Raw genomic sequence first — 22,096 nt, 5'->3', positions numbered from 1 at the left:
GTGTATTCAGCAGACAACTGTTTATAAGTTCCAATATATTAGTAACAAGGGTAACGAATGAACGCGTATTAGATTTCTGAGTAGTTATAATATTCGCGCAACAACTTTCCTTCAACCATTTACAAACCATATTTCCACGAAATGGTCTACCAGTTGAATTATATCCAAATAGACTAGCAGATAAGTGAGGATTTGAAGGAATTTTACACAGCTGAATTAAAATAGTTGAGATATTTGCAGCAGATTGAAGGATTTTCGAATTATCCGTAGATGAAATTTGATGCGAGTTAGTTGACAGATGATGATTTTCAAAGAAATTCGTCCTAATTAGCAAAAGTACAATTATGATTTGAAATAAACAATATTTAAAGATGTACTGATGATGACTGTCACCATAGGGTTACATAATCTGGATTTTCGTAACAAACAAATTGACGTTTGGTCGACTTCAAATCAGTTACATTATTTGCTACTTCAAATACTAATTAACGAATTTTATAAATCGTAAATGTATTAATAGATCATCCCCAGTAGCTGTGACGACTGACATAATTAGGATAATCGAGTTGTTTATATTGAACATAGGAAAACATGGTGCAAGAAAATAAATCAGACAAAACTACAAAACCAATGAAACTGAAAAGGTTAATCAAATAAACGGTTTTTAAGATTTAAGAAGCTACTGTCCTTTATTCTATGAAGCTAAAAATTAAATCAATAGTTCAGCAAGTTATGACCAGTGGTTGTATAAATGACATTGTCCTGTAAAGAAAAACATTCAAATTTAGCCAATATATTGCGATTTTTGGAAGAATACTCAGTGAGTTCTCGCAAGTTCAATAATATCCCACTACAATAATAATAATGATCGAGAGCTCACTAAAGGTTAGCTTAAAGATGCAACTACTGTAGTACTAGTGAGAAGCTTCGGCCACTGGAGTTCAACCATGCCGAGTATGAGACAGTTATTCACCGCAGACAATGGAAGATAATCGCTCAATGTCATGAATTAAATAAAGTTAAACATATATACCGTCGGATGCCTGCTCAGTGATTTAGGGGTTAGGTGTCCACACACGAGACCGAATATCCGCAGTTCGATTTCCATATGTGGGGTCACGGACGCGTAATCCTGATGAGTCCCACACTAGGACAATGCTTCCTGGTTGTTAGTGTTGATCAAGCTAAGACTAGTTCGTAATTTAAACAATAAAAATAATTTATTTAATGAAAATGCGGTCTTGAATCTTATCAAAATCAACTTTAAATCTGTACGTGACAGCAAAACATTTTATAAACTTACATCAGTGTATCCAAAATCGGTAAAACTGGAGTTAAGTATTTATTGAATAGTTCTTCAAAAACAGACATGATTTCAAAATCCTTTTCCAGTTCCATACAGTGTGTCTTAAAGTATAATTCAATCCAACTGAAATAGGTTTCAAGTAAAACTGCACCAAGTGGTTTAATTTCATTAACCGACTTATCCCATAAGAAGTGTGTATCATTACATATTTCACAACTGGGATCCTAAATATTCAAGGAAAAAAATACTTAAATTAATAGAGAAAATAGAACATTTTCAACTTTATTGTTTGTTAATCTAACAAAAATCTTAGTCTAATTTTTAGAAAAATATGGATAACTGAGTACAGTACAGTGTAAGTGATTCAATAAAAAAATCTTTTAACATGTTTAGTAGTTAAAATAAAGAGCGTTTTAAAGTTGGTTTTCAGAACAAAAGTACAAATGAAGTTTGAAGAAAAATCAGGAGAAAAACGAAACTGAATACTTGATGAAATCAAAAGGTTACTTTATATTAATGATAAGTTAGAGGAGAAAAGGATTTGCACCTATTAAACGTTTGGTGTAATGTAAAGCTGCTTAAAAGAACTCTCTTAGAATCCTAAAGAAGAGGTGGGAAGTTAAACATGTAGATTGATATAAAAATGTACGGATGAAACGTAATAATCACATATTAAAAACCAAGTATTAGTACAGAGCGAAATGTTTGCCAAACAAAAGCCATAGAATAACACAAAAATGAACCAAAAGATATGACCTCCATAGATTTAGACAACATATCAGTTTATAAATAATTTATTGGAATATGAAAGATTGCTAATATTATCAGCTTTATTATATGGCCAAAGACAATGGATGATGGTTGGGGAATATTGTGAATTAATTGAAGTTATATATATTTATAAACAATTGGATTTCAGCTTAGTGGTCTAAAGGTTAAGCTTTCGCCCAAGAAATTGTAGGTCTTGGGTTCGACCCGCAAAGGGCCATGGATAAGCAATTCTAAGGAGCCTCATACCAGGACGAAAGAGTCATCCAGTGCTTCTTGATTTTTAATTGGTAGTCTAATTTAGGTCGGTTTGTGACATCAGTAATACTTGATATCGACAAGCCGCTAAACCGATAAAGGAAGATTTTTTGGAAACGACGTTGGACTATACAGCAAAACAAAAAGTTTTCTTTTATTAACACACAATCGCCCAAATCATTAGAAAAAATATCCTATTACTTATCGGACAGATTTTTCGTAACATTTTGGTAGATGATTTAGAAGTATTCGCGAGAGCTTATAGAATTATTCCATTAACCATAGTTTTAAAATCAATGACTTAAACACTTTATCTCTGCAAATCGTCAGAACATATGTACAATATCAATATCTATTGGCTAAAATTCTTACTTCTATGCAATTGGTTTCTTTTAAAAACATTAAAAAAAATTGAACGCCAGGAATAATCTGGATTTATAGTAGTTCGTTGCTCTCTCCTCAGCTACATAGAAGCCAATATATATATATATATATATATATATATATATATATATTCAATTTAAAGAAATGTATTGTCCATAAAGAGCGATTTGTTCAGAATGTGACTTTATGGAGTTTTGTAATTAAAATCGTTCCTGTTTTATTTTGAAACTGTTACATTCAATCTGTTTTATTAAAAATATCTTATCTTACTTGATTTTTTATAGAAAGATGAAATGAACTTAGTAAATTTCGCAACAATTCACCAGTATCTAAACATTGTAACCAAATGTTTTTCACTGTATCGTCAGTAGCGTGTGAAATTAAGGAGCAGTACGAAGAATTATCACTACATTTATTAGCAGTATCTAACTTTTAGAATAGGAAAAATAGAAACAAAAGTTATACAGAACTGAAAACTTATCTACCAATGTATGTACATCTAAAGAAAACAGTTTTATAATTGACAGTGAACATTCACAATAACAGTGTTATGGACGGTTTAAATCGAAAGGGGTTATAAGAGTGACTATTTTCTAGATAGACTCTGGCCTCTTGAACTGTATTATTACTTGTGAATGTAACCAAACCTTTATGGTGTGAGTTAATCATTCATTTGGCCACATAAATGAAGTTAGGACATGAGACATATGTGTCATGCCTTTGAATTATATTATCTAACGCCTGGAACGGTAAATTATAACTATAAAGAGAGTTACAACCAGGATGTTTATATCTCCTTAAACGCTTCAAGCTAAAAGTCAACAACTTTAAAAACTGAAGTTATGTATATTTTGAATGCTTTGAGTTTTCTCTAATCTACTTCAAAGCCTACCAACATTATGTTTAGGTTGTTTGTGGCTAGACATACGTAAAACATACTCAAATAACTTCAATCGACGAAGATCTATAACCATACTAGCCGATTTATCATTTATACTTAGCAACCTAAGCGTAAGCCTTGACATTGTTCACTTGGTCAGTGTCAACATGTACGAGAAACGCCTCGAATAATTCCAATACTTATAACCAAAACAGGACTCCTACTTATTGTAGGACATGTTCCACACCCATGAAGCTATATGAAACAGAATGCTGCACTGTATACTCGATAGGTGAAAGTAACATAATTAAGGGAAGACAAATAGGCCAGTCACAGCTAAGAGTATCTTTAAATGTCCAAGATTTCATTTGCAAAGGTTTGTAGTTTTGCGCTGTCTGTGTTAAGGACTGTAACTGGTCAGTTTCTAATGGTATATATGGGTACTGGGCGGAGTGCCTCCATATTTGCCAGTTAGTCACAAGTTTTCAGCTCTAGAATTCCAAGTATCCTTTTTGTATACTGAAATTACGCCTTGAGTTTAGAATCAATACTCTTTACAATAACCCCTACTATTCTTTCACTGTTTACCCTATACTTTAATGTTATTCTGTTCCATGTTTTTAAGGGTCTGTTACAGATTACATATACTTATAAGTTCTTCAATAAAGTTGCATTATATAGGGGCAATAAAAGAGTTCTTAAGGAAAAGTTTTCTTATTCTCACTGCACACCTGGAATCAACGTCCGTTTTCGGCTTATTCAGTGCAGAACAAATCATCATTTAATTGCTAAGGCTTTGAAAAATAACATGTTTTAGAACAACTGACTTCATCATTTCCCATTACTGTGTGAACAATATATGCAACATAAACTTTTTCAGTAACAGTGTCCCAAAAATATAAATGAGTTTACATTGTTGATTAAACGTAGGGGAATGACACAGACTAAATTTTACTGGTTTCTATTTAGGCTTTATACGACTGATAATTCCCTTAATTTACACAAATATCAAATACTGTTCACCTGTAAGTAAACAGAAACACCTCGAATGAAAGTTATGAAACTGAGAAGACTCACGTCATTATCATCAGTGTTACTCTTCTGTAACTCTTGTAGGCAATATTGAAATAGAAGTAAACATGCTTCTAATATATTGCGATTAATTACTAAGGGGTCCTTGTGGGAAATAACAAAAGAAAAAATGTAAGAATACAAAACACTAAAACAACTCATTGATCAGGAATTGATTAACAGTTAGTTTTCAGTTACACATAAGATCACGAGGCTAGTGATACTTCATGGTCATCTAAACTGAAGTAAGCAGAGTAAGGCATGAAACTGTGACCAAATGATTAAAAGTTTAATGTTTCAGTAACCAAATTCCATAAATAAAAGAAATGTCTAGATACATATAATCTTACACGCTTAAGCAAAAAAGTGCAAACAGAATACACTGGATGATCATTTAAAATGAATCAAGTAACTAGCGTACCCATTAAACAAATTAGTAGCATAGTATAACACTTCGGAGTTCGAAGTGGTAAGTAGTGGGCTCGAGTCTCACGGTGAGCATCGACCCTGGGGTCCAGACATATAACTGACTACCTGTAAATAGGAAGAAGTGCGTCCTACAATCCACTACTGGTTCAAATTTGAAAACATAACAAAACCTTCAACTACAGGCAATTTCAATGGGATCATCCCAAGATGAATATATGACAACAGAGAGTGATCTAAATTTAGTCTTGAATATTGCGTTTTTTTACTTTCACCTACACTACACGGCTTTCCCAAGTGAAGTGAATGGGATTCAAACCCATAACCAAGTCGGTACAGATCAAGTGCTTTATACATTGAATGACTGAGAAAACTATGCCAAATCAATGCACTGAGGTGTACTTCTTAATTTCGGTGTTCATAACTATTTACAAAAGTTTAATTAAGCAGGAAGCTAATCCTAAATACCATGTTCTAAACCACAACTGTGATACACTGCTTTAAGTGCTTTTTACCATCAACGAACAGGTCATCTTTTGCTACATATGTAAAACAACATAATTTATCTCACACAGTAAATATACTGAAGAAGCAAATTACTGAAAATGGATTTATTTACTGAATTCGATTACAATATCATTAACTCATTATCACCAAATGAAAAACTCAGCAATAAATTGATATTGTTTCACAGAAATTTATACAAACTCCTTGATCTAGGACATTTTACTATTTTATTTAACTGATTGAATTAAATGTAGCTGACTAATCACGTAAATGTTTGTGTACTCAGATTTGAGTCACATTATTTGTGTGACGGACTAGTGATATTACCCATCTGCCCAAACCAAAGTATATGGAGTCGAAATTGAATTGACTAATTCTTCATAACTTTTTACTTATCTATTTGTCGAACACACTTGTTTTCTTGTTGATTAATAACTACGCAGTCAAGGCAATGTAGATGTTATTCCCATGTCTATGGTTTTCATGAGAAACTGATAAATGGATATGAGACATATGAGTAGCTCAAAATCCATTTACAAACCAAAAGTTGCTTACAAACAAAATATATCGACTAATCTAAACAAACAAATAAATAAATAAAAATATATTCAGAGTAAAGAGAAAAACATACTGAGCAAATCAATATATCTGTACAATTTTCCGACGAGATTCCGACAGTTTTCTCTTCCTCACTGCCAGAATACAAAGCACACTGAACATTATTGCTAACATTCTTACTGTTATTGTTTTTTGAGGATTTCTGAGTCAGATATAAACGTAGTTCAATAGTAAGGGTTGTAACAACTAGAGTAAATGGTTCACCATGATTAGTTTGATTACAAAAATTTCCCAACCATTTTAACGATTGAAAAACATTTGACAAAGCGACCAAAAATTGAAGAACTATACAGAATTGTTTATTGATGCTGTAAAATCCTATAATACACAGTATGACATAAAAAATAAAGTTACTTAACTGCATACTACTTGGAAGTAATACAAACTTCAAAGTCACTTCATATGCAACATAAAACCTGATAGACGTTCATTGGTTTAAGTCGTCATATCATATTAGCACAGCGAGATAAAATAACTTCAAGACAAATTGCATAGAAGAAGAGGTAGTAACAATATCAGTAGAAGTAGAAAATAAATCAGACATGAGAAAGGAAAGGAAGGCAAAGGGAGATTTTGGGGCACAGGTTTTAAAGAAAGACAAGGAGTGAATGCACTTCCGCCAATGTGAACAATTATGACCTATTTCACCCAAATTCTTTAACCATTGGTTGGGATAATTGCGCGGGCCTCAACCACGTAGTCTAAGCCTATTAACATGATTTAGTCCCACTTTTAGTGACTTCATAAACTGTTGCCATATCTTGGTTAGGCCCACCCCCTAGTTTTCTGCCAATTACACTATACATACTGACGATATATATATATATATATGTTTGATGGCAAAGATATTTTGAGAATTCTAATTACTTATTACAATAGTAATAAACTTAATTATAACTTGAATCAGCAGTAAAAATTAACACTAGAAGTATGAATTAAAAATGGGTAGAAAACAACAATTTGTTGCACCTTAGTATAAGGTTAACTAACAGTTAAAAGTCTATTAATCTTCAATGTATAGATTTGTTTCTCCACACCCGGTTCATCGTATACATGAAAAGTGAAAATCGTAACATAAGTAATATACCTTTTAAGCCGGCAAAGTGGCATTCGATACTAAGTTAGAGATGTGATTCTCTGAATGTTGTAACTTAACAAAATTATAAATTTTTAATTGATCTCGTCAAATATATTGGGGAAAGAAAAACCATAAAAATAAGTAAAACCTTTAGGAACCTCGTACAAATTCAGACTACTGTTTCCTCAAATGTACATCAGAAAAAACTTCGTTAGTTATCTAGCTACTACTTATATAACTACATTAGGTAATCTTATTATAGAACCGTATATATAATAATTGTAACACTATATATGAATTCTCAATAAGTTCATACGACGCCTACATAAAATTAGATTTAGTCGCATCGGTTGAACACAAAAGCACACATGAACTTGTTAACTACATGATTGTACATGAAGAGGTATTGCAAGACGATAAATAGTTCTCTATTGATCTCATACAACAGATGCTAAAATATATATATACGGCTATACTTATCGTCCAGTTAATTTTAGTGACTGATATTGACTAATGATCACTAGTTACAATTATAAGTCAATGATGTTTGGTAAGAAGTTTTGGAAAATTCACATAATTTATTCATGTTTTACTACAATACACTTAAAGAATTAAAATATTTAGAAGACCAAATAATATCAGACAATGTAAACAAAGCATATCTTCAAATAATGGACTCACGTTTAGTCTTCAAGCAATTCAAACAAAATAAAATTGGATGTTTAAGATGTTCTAATAAACCTTTAGAACTGTCAATTGTAGGCATTAAATTTATTAATTTTATCATTAAAATTAAATAATTCCAAAGTAAATCATCCTGAAATTTAAAAAAAAACAATATTTATTGTAATATTACAGATGAGTTACAGAGCATAATGCCAATTTCTATCCAATCATATTTAAGCACGAGAAAGTACACTAGGAAATAAATGAACCAATGTTTGATAATTATAACACATTTCTCATGGTTGTACATTAAGAACAGGTGTAATGTACTTACTATAATATGTAATAACAATGTAAACACTTGTAATGTAGAACGATAGTTTCGACAGTGTAGTGAGAAAACGAATTTGATCTGGAAAATGTGATGTGTTCACACTATTCACTAATCAAGGCACCAACATATGAAAATTAATGAAGTCCTAATGAATAATTGTTCAAATAACAGAAGTAACCCATGTGCGCAAGATAATTTGTCCACTTGAGAAGTATGAGAAGGGTGAAGAATAACTTAAAATCGTGAAGGTGACAATAAAGAATAGTTAGAATAAGAAAGATCAAAACATTAGAAAGATGTATTAATAATCAAATCATCATTTACGAAAGTGATAGGGCCATGTAAGAATGATGGGTTGTACGTGTCTCTTGCGCAGAGTTTAGGTTTGAAAAGATGGATTGCTAAGGCTTCTCTACAGCGCACAAATTATTGAATTGGACTCCTTACTACTTTCACTGTAATCAATAAGTGTCATCTATATATTTTTGTATAAGTAGAAGCCGTTAACCGTCGATTGAAGTATGTTATTCTCAAGATTGGGCATGAAAGAATCCTCTAGAAGAGGGCCAAGTGATGAGCGCATGGCTACGTCAACGATATGTCTATAAAACTGAATATTAAATTGAAGCTGAACATTAGGGTACATCACAAGGGTAGTTCCTTTAGATGATGTTTTGGAACATTAATATCTATGTTGACTTAGAATATGTCGATGATATAGTTCTATTTGGTGAAGACGCTGACAAAATGCAGAGTCTTCTGACCACTATAAGCAACTACGCAGGCATGTTCGGGATGTGATTCTCCCCTCGAAGTGCAGAATGTTACTTCAGAATTGGATTGTATCGACACCTGAACTAATGAGAGGAAGTGAAGTAGTTGAGCGTGTTGGTATGTGACGAAATCTCAGCACGGATACAGAAGGCTCGTCTAGCATTCACAAACTTGCGTCATTTATGGCGTAGGCGAGATATCCGTCTACCAACCAAAGGACGGGTTCACTGCGCAACAGTTCGTTCCGTCCTACTTTATGGCAGTGAAACATGGCCAATAAGAGTAGAGGATATTCGTAGGCTACTAGTATTCGATCATAGGTGTCTTCGAAGCATTGCTCGTATATCCTGGGACCACCGGGTAAGTAATCCAGTTGTTAGGAAACGGGTACTAAGTAAGGATGGCAAATCGAGTGATGAAGTAGTGAAACTTCATCAGTTGAGATGGCTGGGACACGTGTTACGTATGCCCAACCACTGACTGCCTCGACGTGCAATGTTTTATGGTGTAGGAGTAGGTTGGAAGAAAGCTAGGGGCGGCCAGACCAAAACGTGGCACAAATCCATGAAGTCACTGACAATTGAACTGAGCCATGTTGGTAGGTGTAGACTACCTGGTTGGGATTCGCGAGATGATAGCAACCGATGGTTAGAGACCTTGAATGACATGGCTCAAAATCGTTAGCAATGGCGAACGTGCTTCCACTCTTTGTGTTTTGCCAAGTTCTAATCTTCTGAATTCTTCATGTCTCTATCGTTTTTCTCTTCCAAAATTTATTTCACTGGATTATACTCCTTGAATAACATCTTCAAACCCTAATCTTTACGATTACTGCTTAAACTCTTACTACTTCTACCACTATGGAATTTGAATGGAAAACTACATCTCTGTGCTAATGTGGTATGGTAACTCGAACTGATGTACGTACGTACGTAGTTCTAAGTTGCGACTGACTGACTTTTGTTTATTATTTATGATGAAAACAGTGGCCTCAATGTCATTTTGCATAAGTTCAATGATTAACGTCAATCAACTAAATTCACATTCGAATCTAAATTGAGTTCAGAATTTTATATCCTTGGTGAATAAACTACAACTTGCAAGAACTACATTTCCTAAAAAACTTTTTTCAAGGACATTGAGTTCAAGGGAGATACTACTGGAGATTCTGAAAAACCTCCCAACGAGGTCTTTGAAAAACATTTTGTATGCTTCTAGGCTTTGTATCGTCTTTCTAGCTGTCCCATCATTTATAGATATGCCAAAATTAAACTCCCGCATTGAGCAAGAGACAGGTACAACCCATCATTCTTACATGGCCCTATCACTTTCGTAAATGATGATTTGATTATTAATACATCTTTCTAATGTTTTGATCTTTCTTATTCTAACTATTCTTTATTGTCACCTTCACGATTTTAAGTTATTCTTCACCCTTCTCATACTTCTCAAGTGGACAAATTATCTTGCGCACATGGGTTACTTCTGTTATTTGAACAATTATTCATTAGGACTTCATTAATTTTCATATGTTGGTGCCTTGATTAGTGAATAGTGTGAACACATCACATTTTTCAGATAAACCTTATCTTTTTCACTATACTATCGGAATTCATTGAAGGGGCTGTTTTATAGGAAGACAATTCGCCGTCCCTATCTCCATATTTACAATGTTAAAATATTTACTCAAGCATAAACACAAGTTCTTTCACTCCTAATTAAACTAGGCCAGAAAACTGGAAAATTAAGATTGTATGCTTTATGTTAAATCACGGTTATCATTGTAAAAAAGGCAACATGAAACTATACATACTGTGTAGTTCAATTATCTGGAGAAATTTCTATACTATTGAACTTCTGAGAGTGACTGATACCTTTCGACTACCAGACTATAGATTTTGGTGAAATACAGTTGAAAATGGTCTGTTGACATGAACCCTTCTGATAAGTAATTTAACAAATCAATAAGTCTGAATCATTAACCGATTGCGTAAAGCACTTTCAGGAATATTGGTTACTGTAGAGTTTTATTATCCAATAAAGTTAATCTACAATTGAACTACTGCAAATAATGCGAAATCCTAGTTGTTTTAGTGAAACACCATCCTACCATATTCCCTGAATTATAGTATGACAAAGAGTCCTTTTCACCTGAACAATTTAACCACATTTTGTGGTACAATAGGCTCTTAAAGAATGAGATTCTACCGAGCAGAAGATCAATTGTTCCTGTATACAGCAAGTACGACTACTATTACAAGGGACAGAAGTCAGTAAAGCATAAATTGGAAATCTTCAGTCAGTCAGTCAGCTACAACGTAGGACCAGGCACATATATGCATCGGTCCAAGTTGCCATACCTCGTTAGCACAACAATATGAACACCGGATTCATAGAGGTAATTAATTTAGTGGTGGTAGTATATAAAGAAAGGGTGCATGTAAGGATATAGTATAGGAAGGGAAAAAAAGTTATGAAGCAATTTTAATCTCAAGGTTTAAGGGAAGATAAAGAGTGTATACACCTACGCCATTGTGATCGATTCTGAGCCATGTCACCCAGAGTCTCCAACCATTGGTTACGATAGTCACGCGGACCCCAACCAGGTAGTCTGCATCTACCAACATGGCTCAGGTTAGAAGTTAGTGACTTCAAGCACTGATGCCATGTTTTGGTTTGGCCGCCCCTAACTCTCTTCCGACCATCCCCTACACTAGTCAGCATTGCGCGTCGTGGTAATCGGTGTTCAGGCATACGTAACACGTGGTCCAACCATCTCAGTCGATGAAGATTCATGACCTCATCAACTGATTTACCATCATTCCCTAATACCCTGCGTCTAACCTCACTATTACTTACCCGGTTATCCCAGCAGATGCGAGCAATATTTCTAAGGCATCTGTGGTCAAATACTAGTAATTTACGAGTATCTTCTACTCTTAATGGCCATGTTTCACAGCCGTAAAGTAGAACAGAGCGAACTGCTGCACAGTATACTCGTCCCTTAATTGATAGACGGATATCTCGTCTTCGCCATAGGTGACATAAGTTGGCAAAAGCCAAACGAGCTTTTTGAATCCGTGCTGAGATTTCGTCAGACACCAACCCATTAGGGCTGATCAGACTTCCAAGATAAGTGAAGTTGTCGACGCGTTCGACTACTTCACTCCCTATCCTTAGTTCAAGTGTTGACGCAGGCCAGTCCTGGAGTAACAATTTACATTTGGATGGGGAGAAACGCATCCCAAACATCCTGGCATTATTACTCAGTTCTAACAGAAGACTCTGCATTTTGCCAGCGTCTTCACCAGACAGGACTATGTCATCTGCGTATTCTAAGTCGATAAGTGAACCTCCTGGTGGAAGGTCAATTCCTGAAAATTCAGTCGACGAGAGTGTTATTTCCAGCAACAGGTCTATAATGAAGTTAAACAAAAATGGGGATAGTGGACAGCCTTGACGGACACCACTTGAGGTTGTAAAATCAGATGACAGTTCGCCATAAGCTCTCACTCGACTGGTAGTGTTCGAGTAAAGAGCCTTCACAAGGTTTATGTACTTCTCAGGTACACCTTTTAATGACAGACACTACCACAGAACCTCTCGGTCTACAGAATCAAATGCTGCTTTCAAGTCAAGAAAAACTATCATTGTCGGACGCCGATAAGCATGTCTGTGCTCTAAAACTTGACGAATGGTGAATATGTGGTCGATACAGCCACGACCAGGTCTGAAGCCAGCCTGATTTTCTCGTGTTTGCAGTTCACGAGTCTTAGTTAGGTGCCCGATAGTTATTGAGGCTAGTATTTCAGATGCTATGTTAGTCAGACTAATCCCTCTATGGTTATCACAGGATGATTTGGACACCTTCTTATGTATTGGGACAATCAGAGATTGTGACTAGTCAGATGGGATTACGTCCGTTTCCCAGATTTTAGCCAGAATATTAGTCAACCTAATCGCTAAAATTGGACCACCATATTTAAAGACCTCTGGAGCCAATTCATCTGGGACAGCTGCTCTTCCTCGTTTCAGATTACTTATAGCCTTTTGAACTTCAAGTAGGGTCGGGGGGCCTACATTAATGTTCCATTCAGGTTTTCTGGGAATAGTGGGTAGTTGTGCAGTAGCTGAAGGCCAGCTAAACTGCTCCTTAAAGTGTTCCGCCAATCATTCTAAACGTTTGGGTTGAGAGCAGATAAGGGTTCCGTCTTTTTCCGAGATTGTCTCACTTACACTTGACTTCTTAATTCCGGTTTCTTTTATTAGTCTGAATAGTTGCCTGGTGTTGCCTACAGCCGCTGCCTTTTCCATCTCTTTTGCTTTCGTTGCCCACTACTGCTCACGATCGTTCCTTAGACTTTTAGCTAACCTAGATCTAATTTCTTTACGCTCTTTGTCATGTTCAGAACCTGATGGGATGAGTTTACGCGAATCGATCAGTGAAATAGACTTAGAAGAAATCCACTGGTTTTTTGGAGCCCTATGGTTTAAATGACTAATAGATGTTACTGCTGTTTCCACAGCTGTTCGTATGTTTTTCCAAGCAGCATCTGGGTCAGTCTCGTTTACAGGACTGCCTAGATGTGAACTCAGTTGTTTCTGGAATTCGCATTTGGCTTTCTCGTCCTCCAGTTCAATCCTAATGGGTCTTCTTAGTGTACTTCTCCTGCGTCCATTGAGGCGCAGACAAATGCGCGCTCGTATTAAAGCGTGATCAGAGTCTAAACAAGTATTCCAATACGAGCGACAATCTTCTATTGAGCCTCTCCAACGATGACTGATGACAATATGGTCTATTTGAGTCCATCGTTGGTTTGGTGCAGGTGGTCGCCATGTTAGACGATGTCTCTCCTTATGCTTAAAATTAGTGCTTGCTAAAAACAAACGATTGTCTGAGCATAGTTGCAACAGACGATCACCATTATCTGTTCGTTGAGCCGGAATACTAAAACACCCACCTAAATGTCTTTCTGTTTGATTTAAGCTGCCTACCTGGGCATTAAAGTCACCCGCTACGACTACTATGTCTGAGCGCTTAGCTTTCTGAAGAAGCTCAGAGAGTTTTCTGTAAAAGTCATCTTTCACCTCATCATGGCTGCAGTCAGTGGGAGCGTAGGCAGAAACGACAAAAAGGCAACGACGTGTGTCCCTATCCTTCCGAGTTCTTACAGAGCCATTTAGCCGGACAGCACACAGGCGACTGTTAACGGGGATCCATTCTAATAGTGCCTGTTCTGCCCTTGTACTTAGTGCTATGCCTACACCTGCAAGTCCACGAGAACTAGCCAACGGGTCGCCAGATACACGGAGGGTGTATTTCGTTGGCTGTCCATTTTGGCGAGGTGAGGTCAACTGAATGACCACACTAGGATCCTGTATGCGTGTTTCGGAGACACAGCATACATCAATGGTACGAGATTCTAGGGTTTTAGCTAAGGAGGCCTGTTGACCGATTTGGCATAGGGTACGTACGTTGAAGGCTCCAATGTGTAGTTTGGAGGGAGGTTTTAGTAGACCTGGGACAGCGCTTCGCGCACTAGAATCGTTGGCCATGGTGACACTTGAGGAGGAAATCGGAAGAGGAAGTTTAGTGTTGAAAGTCAAGGTAGAAGGAATAGTAGGAATTGAAGGAGATTGATTATGAATACAGTGGTCTTGAGTGCTGTTAGAGGTATGAGGGCAGTTATCACTTCCCGGTTGCCCACACCGTGGAAGGGTTCTTCTAGGGGTACCTGAAAAGGAAATTGGGTTAGAAGTGGTCTTAATGACCTGAGAGCGTGACCGCAGTGCCCAAGGGACAACTGCTTGAGGTCGGTCACACACGACCTTTTTGTGGATAGCTTTTGTGTTAGCTCCGTTCTTCAAAGGACCTTACCGCCGGAGACGGATATCCGTGGGACAAGGCGAGGTGTGCATTTTTAGGGTCGACCTTTTCTAACCCCACCCCTCCTTGTGGGAAGGCAGCATCGCTGTCATGCTGGTTGTCTGAAGGAAACACCTTACTGCTGTCACACCTCTGTACAGTCAGCAGTACGACTTCGCCTTCGGACCTTGGGTTTGCTACTTTTAGTCTTACCGCTCTTCAAACGACCTGCCTGGCATGGTAGGACCTTGAGGAACGATTGTTCCAGCCAGTATAGCTCGATTGATTCATCACGATAGGCAAGCCCGACCACCACGTCAAGGTAGCAGCAACGGTCGGGATTGGAAATCTTAATGAAAAATTATTACTTACATAACATAAACTATTTCTCTGGATAGATCAATATTATAATATGAGGTTATTTCGGATAACTCACTTTACACGATGGATCAAATTTTTCGCAACAAACGGTCAAACTCTTTACCAAAGAATCTTCAAAATCTATGTTGTGTTTTACACCATACCGTAGAAGTTCACTCAAAAATAAAAGACAATCTGTTTCAGCTGAAACGAAATGATGTTAAAATATCCTTGGAGAAAAAATGAGACGTACACATATATAATTCACATGTCTTTTCGACTGAAATAGTCAAAACAGATGGAAGGCTACCATTGAAATCGACAAAGGTATTAAACTGTATAATCTGATTTAATACAGGGAATACAAGTGATGGTATAGTTCTGTCTGTTGAAGGGCTGGAATAAAATTACAATAGATGAGTAGAAGGAAACAGAACTTACGAAAGATATACCAAATTCCACAAGCCAGGAAATAATAACTCGAAACCTTTCAATCCGATCTAATACGAAGTAATAAATTACTCGTTAAAACGGATCTTACGATTGATGGATTGAACGCCATGTTCGCGATACATTCAATGAGTGACAAATGAAGGTTAATCGGAAGACTATCTTTATCTGGGGTAAGGGAAAGCACATCAACGTATTAATAACAGACTATATATATATATATATATATATATATATATAGAGAGAGAGAGAGAGAGAGAGAAAAAGTGGGAAACACTAATCTAAATATCGATTGAATGACTGTATTGATTTTCGAAACTGTACCACTCTAAAAGCGAGAGGTATATTTTTCATTTTAAATTGATATAATCACTTAAACAGTTTAGTATGATAACCAAGCCACCTTATACAGGCAAATCTACGGCAGTTAAGATACACGAATCGTAACGAACTCCCGAATATGGACTATACAACTCAAGAGTAAACTGACTAATAATTATGACTAGCATTTTTCTACTTTACGCGAGACCATTGAAGTATAAAATATTCCTGAGGAGTCACTAGCATTTGAAGTTTACATAACAAACAAGGAATTTAAAAAAAGCCTTTAGTAAGTATATTTTAATCTAACCGATTTTTCTACAACACTGTATGTCTAGCTTCGATCAAAAACAAAACGAGTAATGATTTGTTATAACTTGTTGCCTGGATGCCCTGTTAATGGATAACGTGATAAGACCGCCAATTAGAGAGCAGTGATTTGTCGATCGGACCAATGACGCAATAAACCCGTACGAGCAGTCTAGAGTACTTATCGGTCCTGCTTTCTACCTAGCCCAGCCAGTTAAGTCCAGAACACCAATCTCAGCCTCTGAAGTATGAATCACTTATTACAAACATATTGGGTTTATATACCAACCAGACAGACCACATCGTACCATAAGATAGGAAACAACATTTGTACAAGATTTAGCCAAATGTGGCTGTGAATAAGAGAGATAGTAGTCGGTATACAAGGCTTAACTCAAAAATGGTTAATCGTATAATAATATTTCATAGGTCAAAATAAAGCTCATAATAAGAGGGACATGAATATGAATAGTTTAGTTATTTAAAAATTATACGATAAAAAATGTACACATAGTATTGATCCATAAACGAATCCCAAAGTTACCACTCATTTTTCGTATCGGGACATAACATGATTACAATTGTGTCAAAATTCTGTTGGACAGTGGTCTAATGACTGAAGCGCTCGAACTACTTCCGTCTGGTCAACCTGGTAAAATCACAACCCTTCACACTCAGAGTGTGACTTATATTCCGTTCACTTATTTTTTATACTGAGCATAAATACATCGTTAGGCAATGATAAATCATTCCACAGGAAAGTATATACGCAGTCATCAACCGATTTTTGACATTTCGTTAAAACCAAACTTCGTAAGCACTGTTTTGTCATTCTTTTTCATATATACTTTTTCATCATCTGATTTCTCAGTGGTCGATCTTCCTGAAGATCCACTCGCTGACTCGCAAGATTATTGTTATATTATTGTTTAATGGAAACTAACAAGATGTAGCCATATGAGAACTTCGCGTAATGAAGTAGATATTAATTTTTATTCCTCTAGATGCAAACCTTTTGTGATTGACTAGCGTCAAATAAAAGTCATTACAGTAGATCTATGTATATAAAACCCGAAAGTTTATTTTCTTTATTTACGGCCCCACATACTACCAGAATATACTAGCTCACACTAAAAAGTTGGTTTTGAAAATAGAACATGAGACTAATAATAATCACTCACCAAGTAATAAATAATGAGCAAGTCTCTCAAAGGGAATACAGACTGCAGCATTATCTTTTTCCCCAGTTTTGATAGACTGAAATATCAATATTAATTGGGGCTATTTAGTGTAAACTAACATGCACAACATTCAAAATGTCACCGTCCATAGATATGAAGAGACCCTGAATTGTTTCGCATACAGTAACAACCAATACCAACTACGGAACCACTATTGACTGGAAGACTTCGAGCTACAAGGTGACCTGAAAAACACAGGAGCGGTTATTACAATAAACAGACTGACAAATTATAAAGCGAAATAGAGGATTTAACGTTACATAAATATTGTAACAATGACTACCAAGTAACAAGACGACAGGATATGCCAAAAGCACAATACACTTTACTAAGCGCGATCGAGCACAACTAATCGCGAGTATTAATCCAAACGGAATAACCTGCTGATGTAGGGATAAATAATTTCCTAGAACAAATAGAAACGCGAGCTTTTCGAATGGGAAGTTTAGTCCTAACGTGATTTACATTTCTCAAACTTTTGCTGTGTTCTTAAGCAACAAAAGTACCATTTCCGATCTAAAGAATCTATTCTGAGCTATACGTTCGGTAGATTACTTCTTTTTTTGTGTTTCACTCAACTTAATAGTTAACTGTGGTTTTGCCTCAGCTCACTATCGGCTTTTTTATAGTTTTCACGTGAAGACTAGCTTTAGCTTATCGTTAACTGTTTTTATACATTTTTGCCAGTTTTTTTTGAACTGTGTTTTTTTTAACGGTCCTAAATTTACTGCTCGTATTTTTAAGACAGTCTAAATCATTAGCCATGAAAAATTCATGCAAAAGACCTGGTTGCCGTTTCGCTGTAACATCTGGCATGCAATGTGACAACTGCAAAGGTTGGTTCCACGAAGCATGTACAGATCTGACAGCAGCAGCCTATAGCAGACTCAGCAAGTCTGATCGTAGGTGGGTATGTGTTACCTGCAACACTGATACCGTAGTTATGTTGGGTACCATTATTATTTTACTAGCAGGTCTGAGAGATAAGTTGTCTAAGAATTTGGTAAATGATAGTATCATGACGGGTAACAAAACTGGAAAGCATAGGGCAAACAAGAAAAACGATATTGACAGGTCGGCTATCGACGGTGCGGGTAAAAGCACGAGTGGTGACGTGCTGAAACTCAGCACCATCTTAACATCGACTCCCTCAGTAAACTTGGGTCCCGCAGGGAAGAGTCCTTGAATGAGACAGTGGTTCCCAGAAACCCTGTGGGTGGTTGGACTCACGTTAACAGGAGTAAAAAGACCCAAGCGTCCCCGCCGAAGCTGAACATCCCAAGTACCGTGCGGAAATCAATTGATGCTTTGGCCGCACAGTCTACCCCCAAGACTGTCCGCCAGGTCATCAATGAGCCCAGGAATCGAAAACGCGCCTCGACATCTAAACAACAAGATACCAAACCTAGACGCCCTGAAAAACCTGGGAAGTCAATTACGGTTCGTGACGACTCTGTCATAATCATGAACCTTATTGACAACCCCGACCTTCCTCTCAGTATGCAGGACAAAAATGATAGGATGCTCTGGGGAGAATTGAACAAGAGGCTTGAACTCCCTAGAAGAGCCTTTGACGGTCATACGGCTCACTCGGGGGAAGGACTCTAACCACCTAAACCACCCGAGGCTGCTTCGTGTTACACTTAAGAATGCCTCCGACGTAGAGGACGTCCTGCTAGCCAGTCACTTACTGAAATCCGATGGGAACGTAAGAATACTGCCCGACATACCGTATTCTGAACGAAATCTCATCCGGAACATCCCTAAGAAATCTCGCGAGGCGTTTTTCCGTGGACGAAATATCATTGTGCAAGGTGTACCGGAAAATATGGACCCAACTCAAGCAAACTCTGATATTCGAGAATGGAAATTCATTAAGCATTCCTTAAAACTCAAGAACATATTGACCCAACAGGTAATGCGACTAGCGAAGAGAGACGGAGACTCTAGGCCCCGGCTATTGAAGATAACCTTCCCCTCCTCCCACATGGCGGCTGCAACTCTGGAAGCATTTCGTGCCAATAGGCGTCGGTTGCCAACTGGCATCCATATGCATCCGGATAGGCCCCACGACAGCAGGATCAAGCACAAACGAAAGCTAGAGCTGACAATTCCACTCGTGGACTGTCTTGATCATAAAAAAAAAACGTGTAAAGGACAGGGACTACCAACTCGGTAAACATTGTATAGGTAGGCTACCTGTCCACTCACGCACGGCTCATATAGACACACAGGAAGAAGCTCACGCGTTCCAAATTGAAAGCATAAACTGCCTATACACGAACGCCGCGAGCTTGCCAAACAAAATGGATGAACTACGTGAACTTAGCAACGCTAATGATGCCCATCTGATAGGAATATCTGAAACTTGGATAACGTCTCAGTTTACGGACCAGGAGCTAGCAATAACTGGAATGTCTTTATTTCTCAACGACAGAAAAACAGGAGTGGGGGGTGGGGTAGCACCATACATACGGTCATGCCTGGAGGCGCACCAACTTCATAACCAAGAGTTTCTCAATCTTGATGAGTTAGTATGGTGCTCAGTAAGATTGTCTACCACCTCGAGGTGTCTAGTTGGAGTCATCTACAGGAAGCCCACTGCCGACATCGAGTATGACAAACGTCTGCTGGAATGACTAACCCGCGCTACGCGTCTCGGATTCTCTCAAATCCTGATTCTAGGGGACTTCAATCTTCCTAGAATCAACTTCGTGGAACATACATACATTGGAGGTGACAACTCTACTGAAGCTCTGTTCTTTAACCTCATCGGTGGCCTGGGATTATTCGAAAATGTGAAGTCGGCAACTCGTTGGAGAAACAGTCAGACGCCGTCGCGCTTAGACTGGGTATTCACAAATGAAGAATTCCTAGTTGACGACCTCTCAATCCTGGCTCCCCTGGGGAAAAGCGATCAAGCCGTCTTATCATTCAGCTTTGTCAGCAAAACGGAGCTAAGATATCCCACTAGCAACAGGCGCTGGAATTTCAAACGGTTGAATGTGTTAGCTTTACAGGACTATCTACAACAGGTGGATTGGGATGTTCACCCTCAACTTGGAGTGGATGCTCATTGGGATTTTTTACTGCACACGATCTTATGTGCTACTGAGCATTCAGTTCCTCAAATGGTCCCAAAAAGCTACAAACAACCTCCAATCATCAAGAACCGCACTCGTCGTTTGCTAAGCCGCAAAAGGCACTGTTGAGCCGAATATAAACGAACCGACAATAACGACGCATACAGGCAATATAAACGCATAAGGAACATATGTTCAAAGGCAATAAGAGAAGACAGGCTTCAGTTCCAGACCAAGCTTATCGATAAATTTGTCTCCAATCCGAAAAGCTTATTAAGTTACGCAGCTTCTCTTCGACAAGGCAAAACTGGAGTTTCCCAACTGCTAGGTCCTAATGGCCCGACCAATAACGACGGTGATGCCGCCAACCTTTTGGCTGAACAATGCTCCCAGACATTCCAGCCGACCTACATCAACTATACTGACGAAAGCTTCACCTGCACCTGTACAGGACTTTCCGAAGTGGACTTGAGTGCTGACCTGGTGCTCCGTAAACTGCAGCACCTAAGAAAAGACACTTCTCCCGGTCCGGATATGGTTCATTCTGCTGTATTGAGGGAAGCAGCTTCAATCCTGGCGACACCACTTAGCGTGATGTTTGCACACTCGCTAAGCAAAGGCGAACTACCGGAAATTTGGAAGCTGGCTCACATCACACCAATTTTCAAAGGAGGTCGACGCAGTGAACCACCAAGCTACCGACCAGTGGCCCTTCTCTCCATACCTTCCAAAATTATGGAATCCCTAATATAAGACGGTATGCAAGAATACTTATCATCCTTAAAGCTCTTCTCACCTCAACAGCATGGTTTCAGAAAACGTCATTCTTGTATGACCAACCTGCTGACTGTGGTGGATAGATGGACAACCATCCTTGATCGCAAGGGGAAGGTTAACGTCATCTACCTGGACTTCTCAAAAGCTTTTGATAGGGTCAACCACGCATGTCTTATCAAGAAGCTTAGACGATTGGGTATAAAAACCCCTTTGATTGACTGGTTCACTTCATATTTAGAAAATCGACATTTTAAGGTCAGGGTTAACTTCACTCTCTCTCAGGCTATGGAATGTCCTACTGGGGTCCCCCAGGGCTCAATACTAGGACCTCTTCTCTTCTTGATTTACATTATTGATCTTCCTCAACAAGTTTTATTTGACTTATTGCTTTTTGCTGATGATGTGAAACTTTGGAGAGAGATACGTACCCATAAGGATATACTAGTTCTTCAGGAGGATCTGACTCGACTTCAAGTTGGGCCGACAACAACGGACTTACCTTCAACACTTTCAAAGTGCAAGTAGTCCATCTGCGACATGTTGCGGGCTACAGTCACAACTTAGGTAACTCCTCTCTAGAAGTTTTCCAGTCGTAAAAGATTTAGGAGTGTTGTATCCT

General features: G+C 37.7%; 1 protein-coding gene across 1 annotated transcript in view; it reads right to left on the bottom strand.

Moving 5' to 3' along the window:
- The window catches only part of Smp_135240 (hypothetical protein), a gene marked incomplete at its 3' end in the record, with an annotated part of 32,601 nt that overhangs the window by 9,033 nt on the left and 1,472 nt on the right, over positions 1–22,096 (bottom strand). The window contains exons 2-11 of the mRNA XM_018789666.1: positions 17,677–17,802; positions 17,558–17,633; positions 15,838–15,914; positions 15,738–15,796; positions 15,550–15,692; positions 15,373–15,500; positions 7,978–8,113; positions 6,232–6,536; positions 4,674–4,772; positions 1,304–1,530 (exon numbers count right to left, since the gene is read on the bottom strand). Coding sequence (XP_018655086.1) covers positions 1,304–1,530; positions 4,674–4,772; positions 6,232–6,536; positions 7,978–8,113; positions 15,373–15,500; positions 15,550–15,692; positions 15,738–15,796; positions 15,838–15,914; positions 17,558–17,633; positions 17,677–17,706 — 1,280 coding nt within the window. The 5' untranslated portion in view covers positions 17,707–17,802. The remainder of the gene's footprint in view (positions 1–1,303; positions 1,531–4,673; positions 4,773–6,231; positions 6,537–7,977; positions 8,114–15,372; positions 15,501–15,549; positions 15,693–15,737; positions 15,797–15,837; positions 15,915–17,557; positions 17,634–17,676; positions 17,803–22,096) is intronic.

The sequence above is a fragment of the Schistosoma mansoni genome, chromosome W (genome assembly GCF_000237925.1).
Source record: "Schistosoma mansoni strain Puerto Rico chromosome W, complete genome".
NCBI classification, from domain to species: domain Eukaryota; kingdom Metazoa; phylum Platyhelminthes; class Trematoda; order Strigeidida; family Schistosomatidae; genus Schistosoma; species Schistosoma mansoni.
The sequence above is the reverse complement of the archived record's forward strand: the minus strand, read 5'-3'. Positions and strand labels throughout refer to the sequence as shown.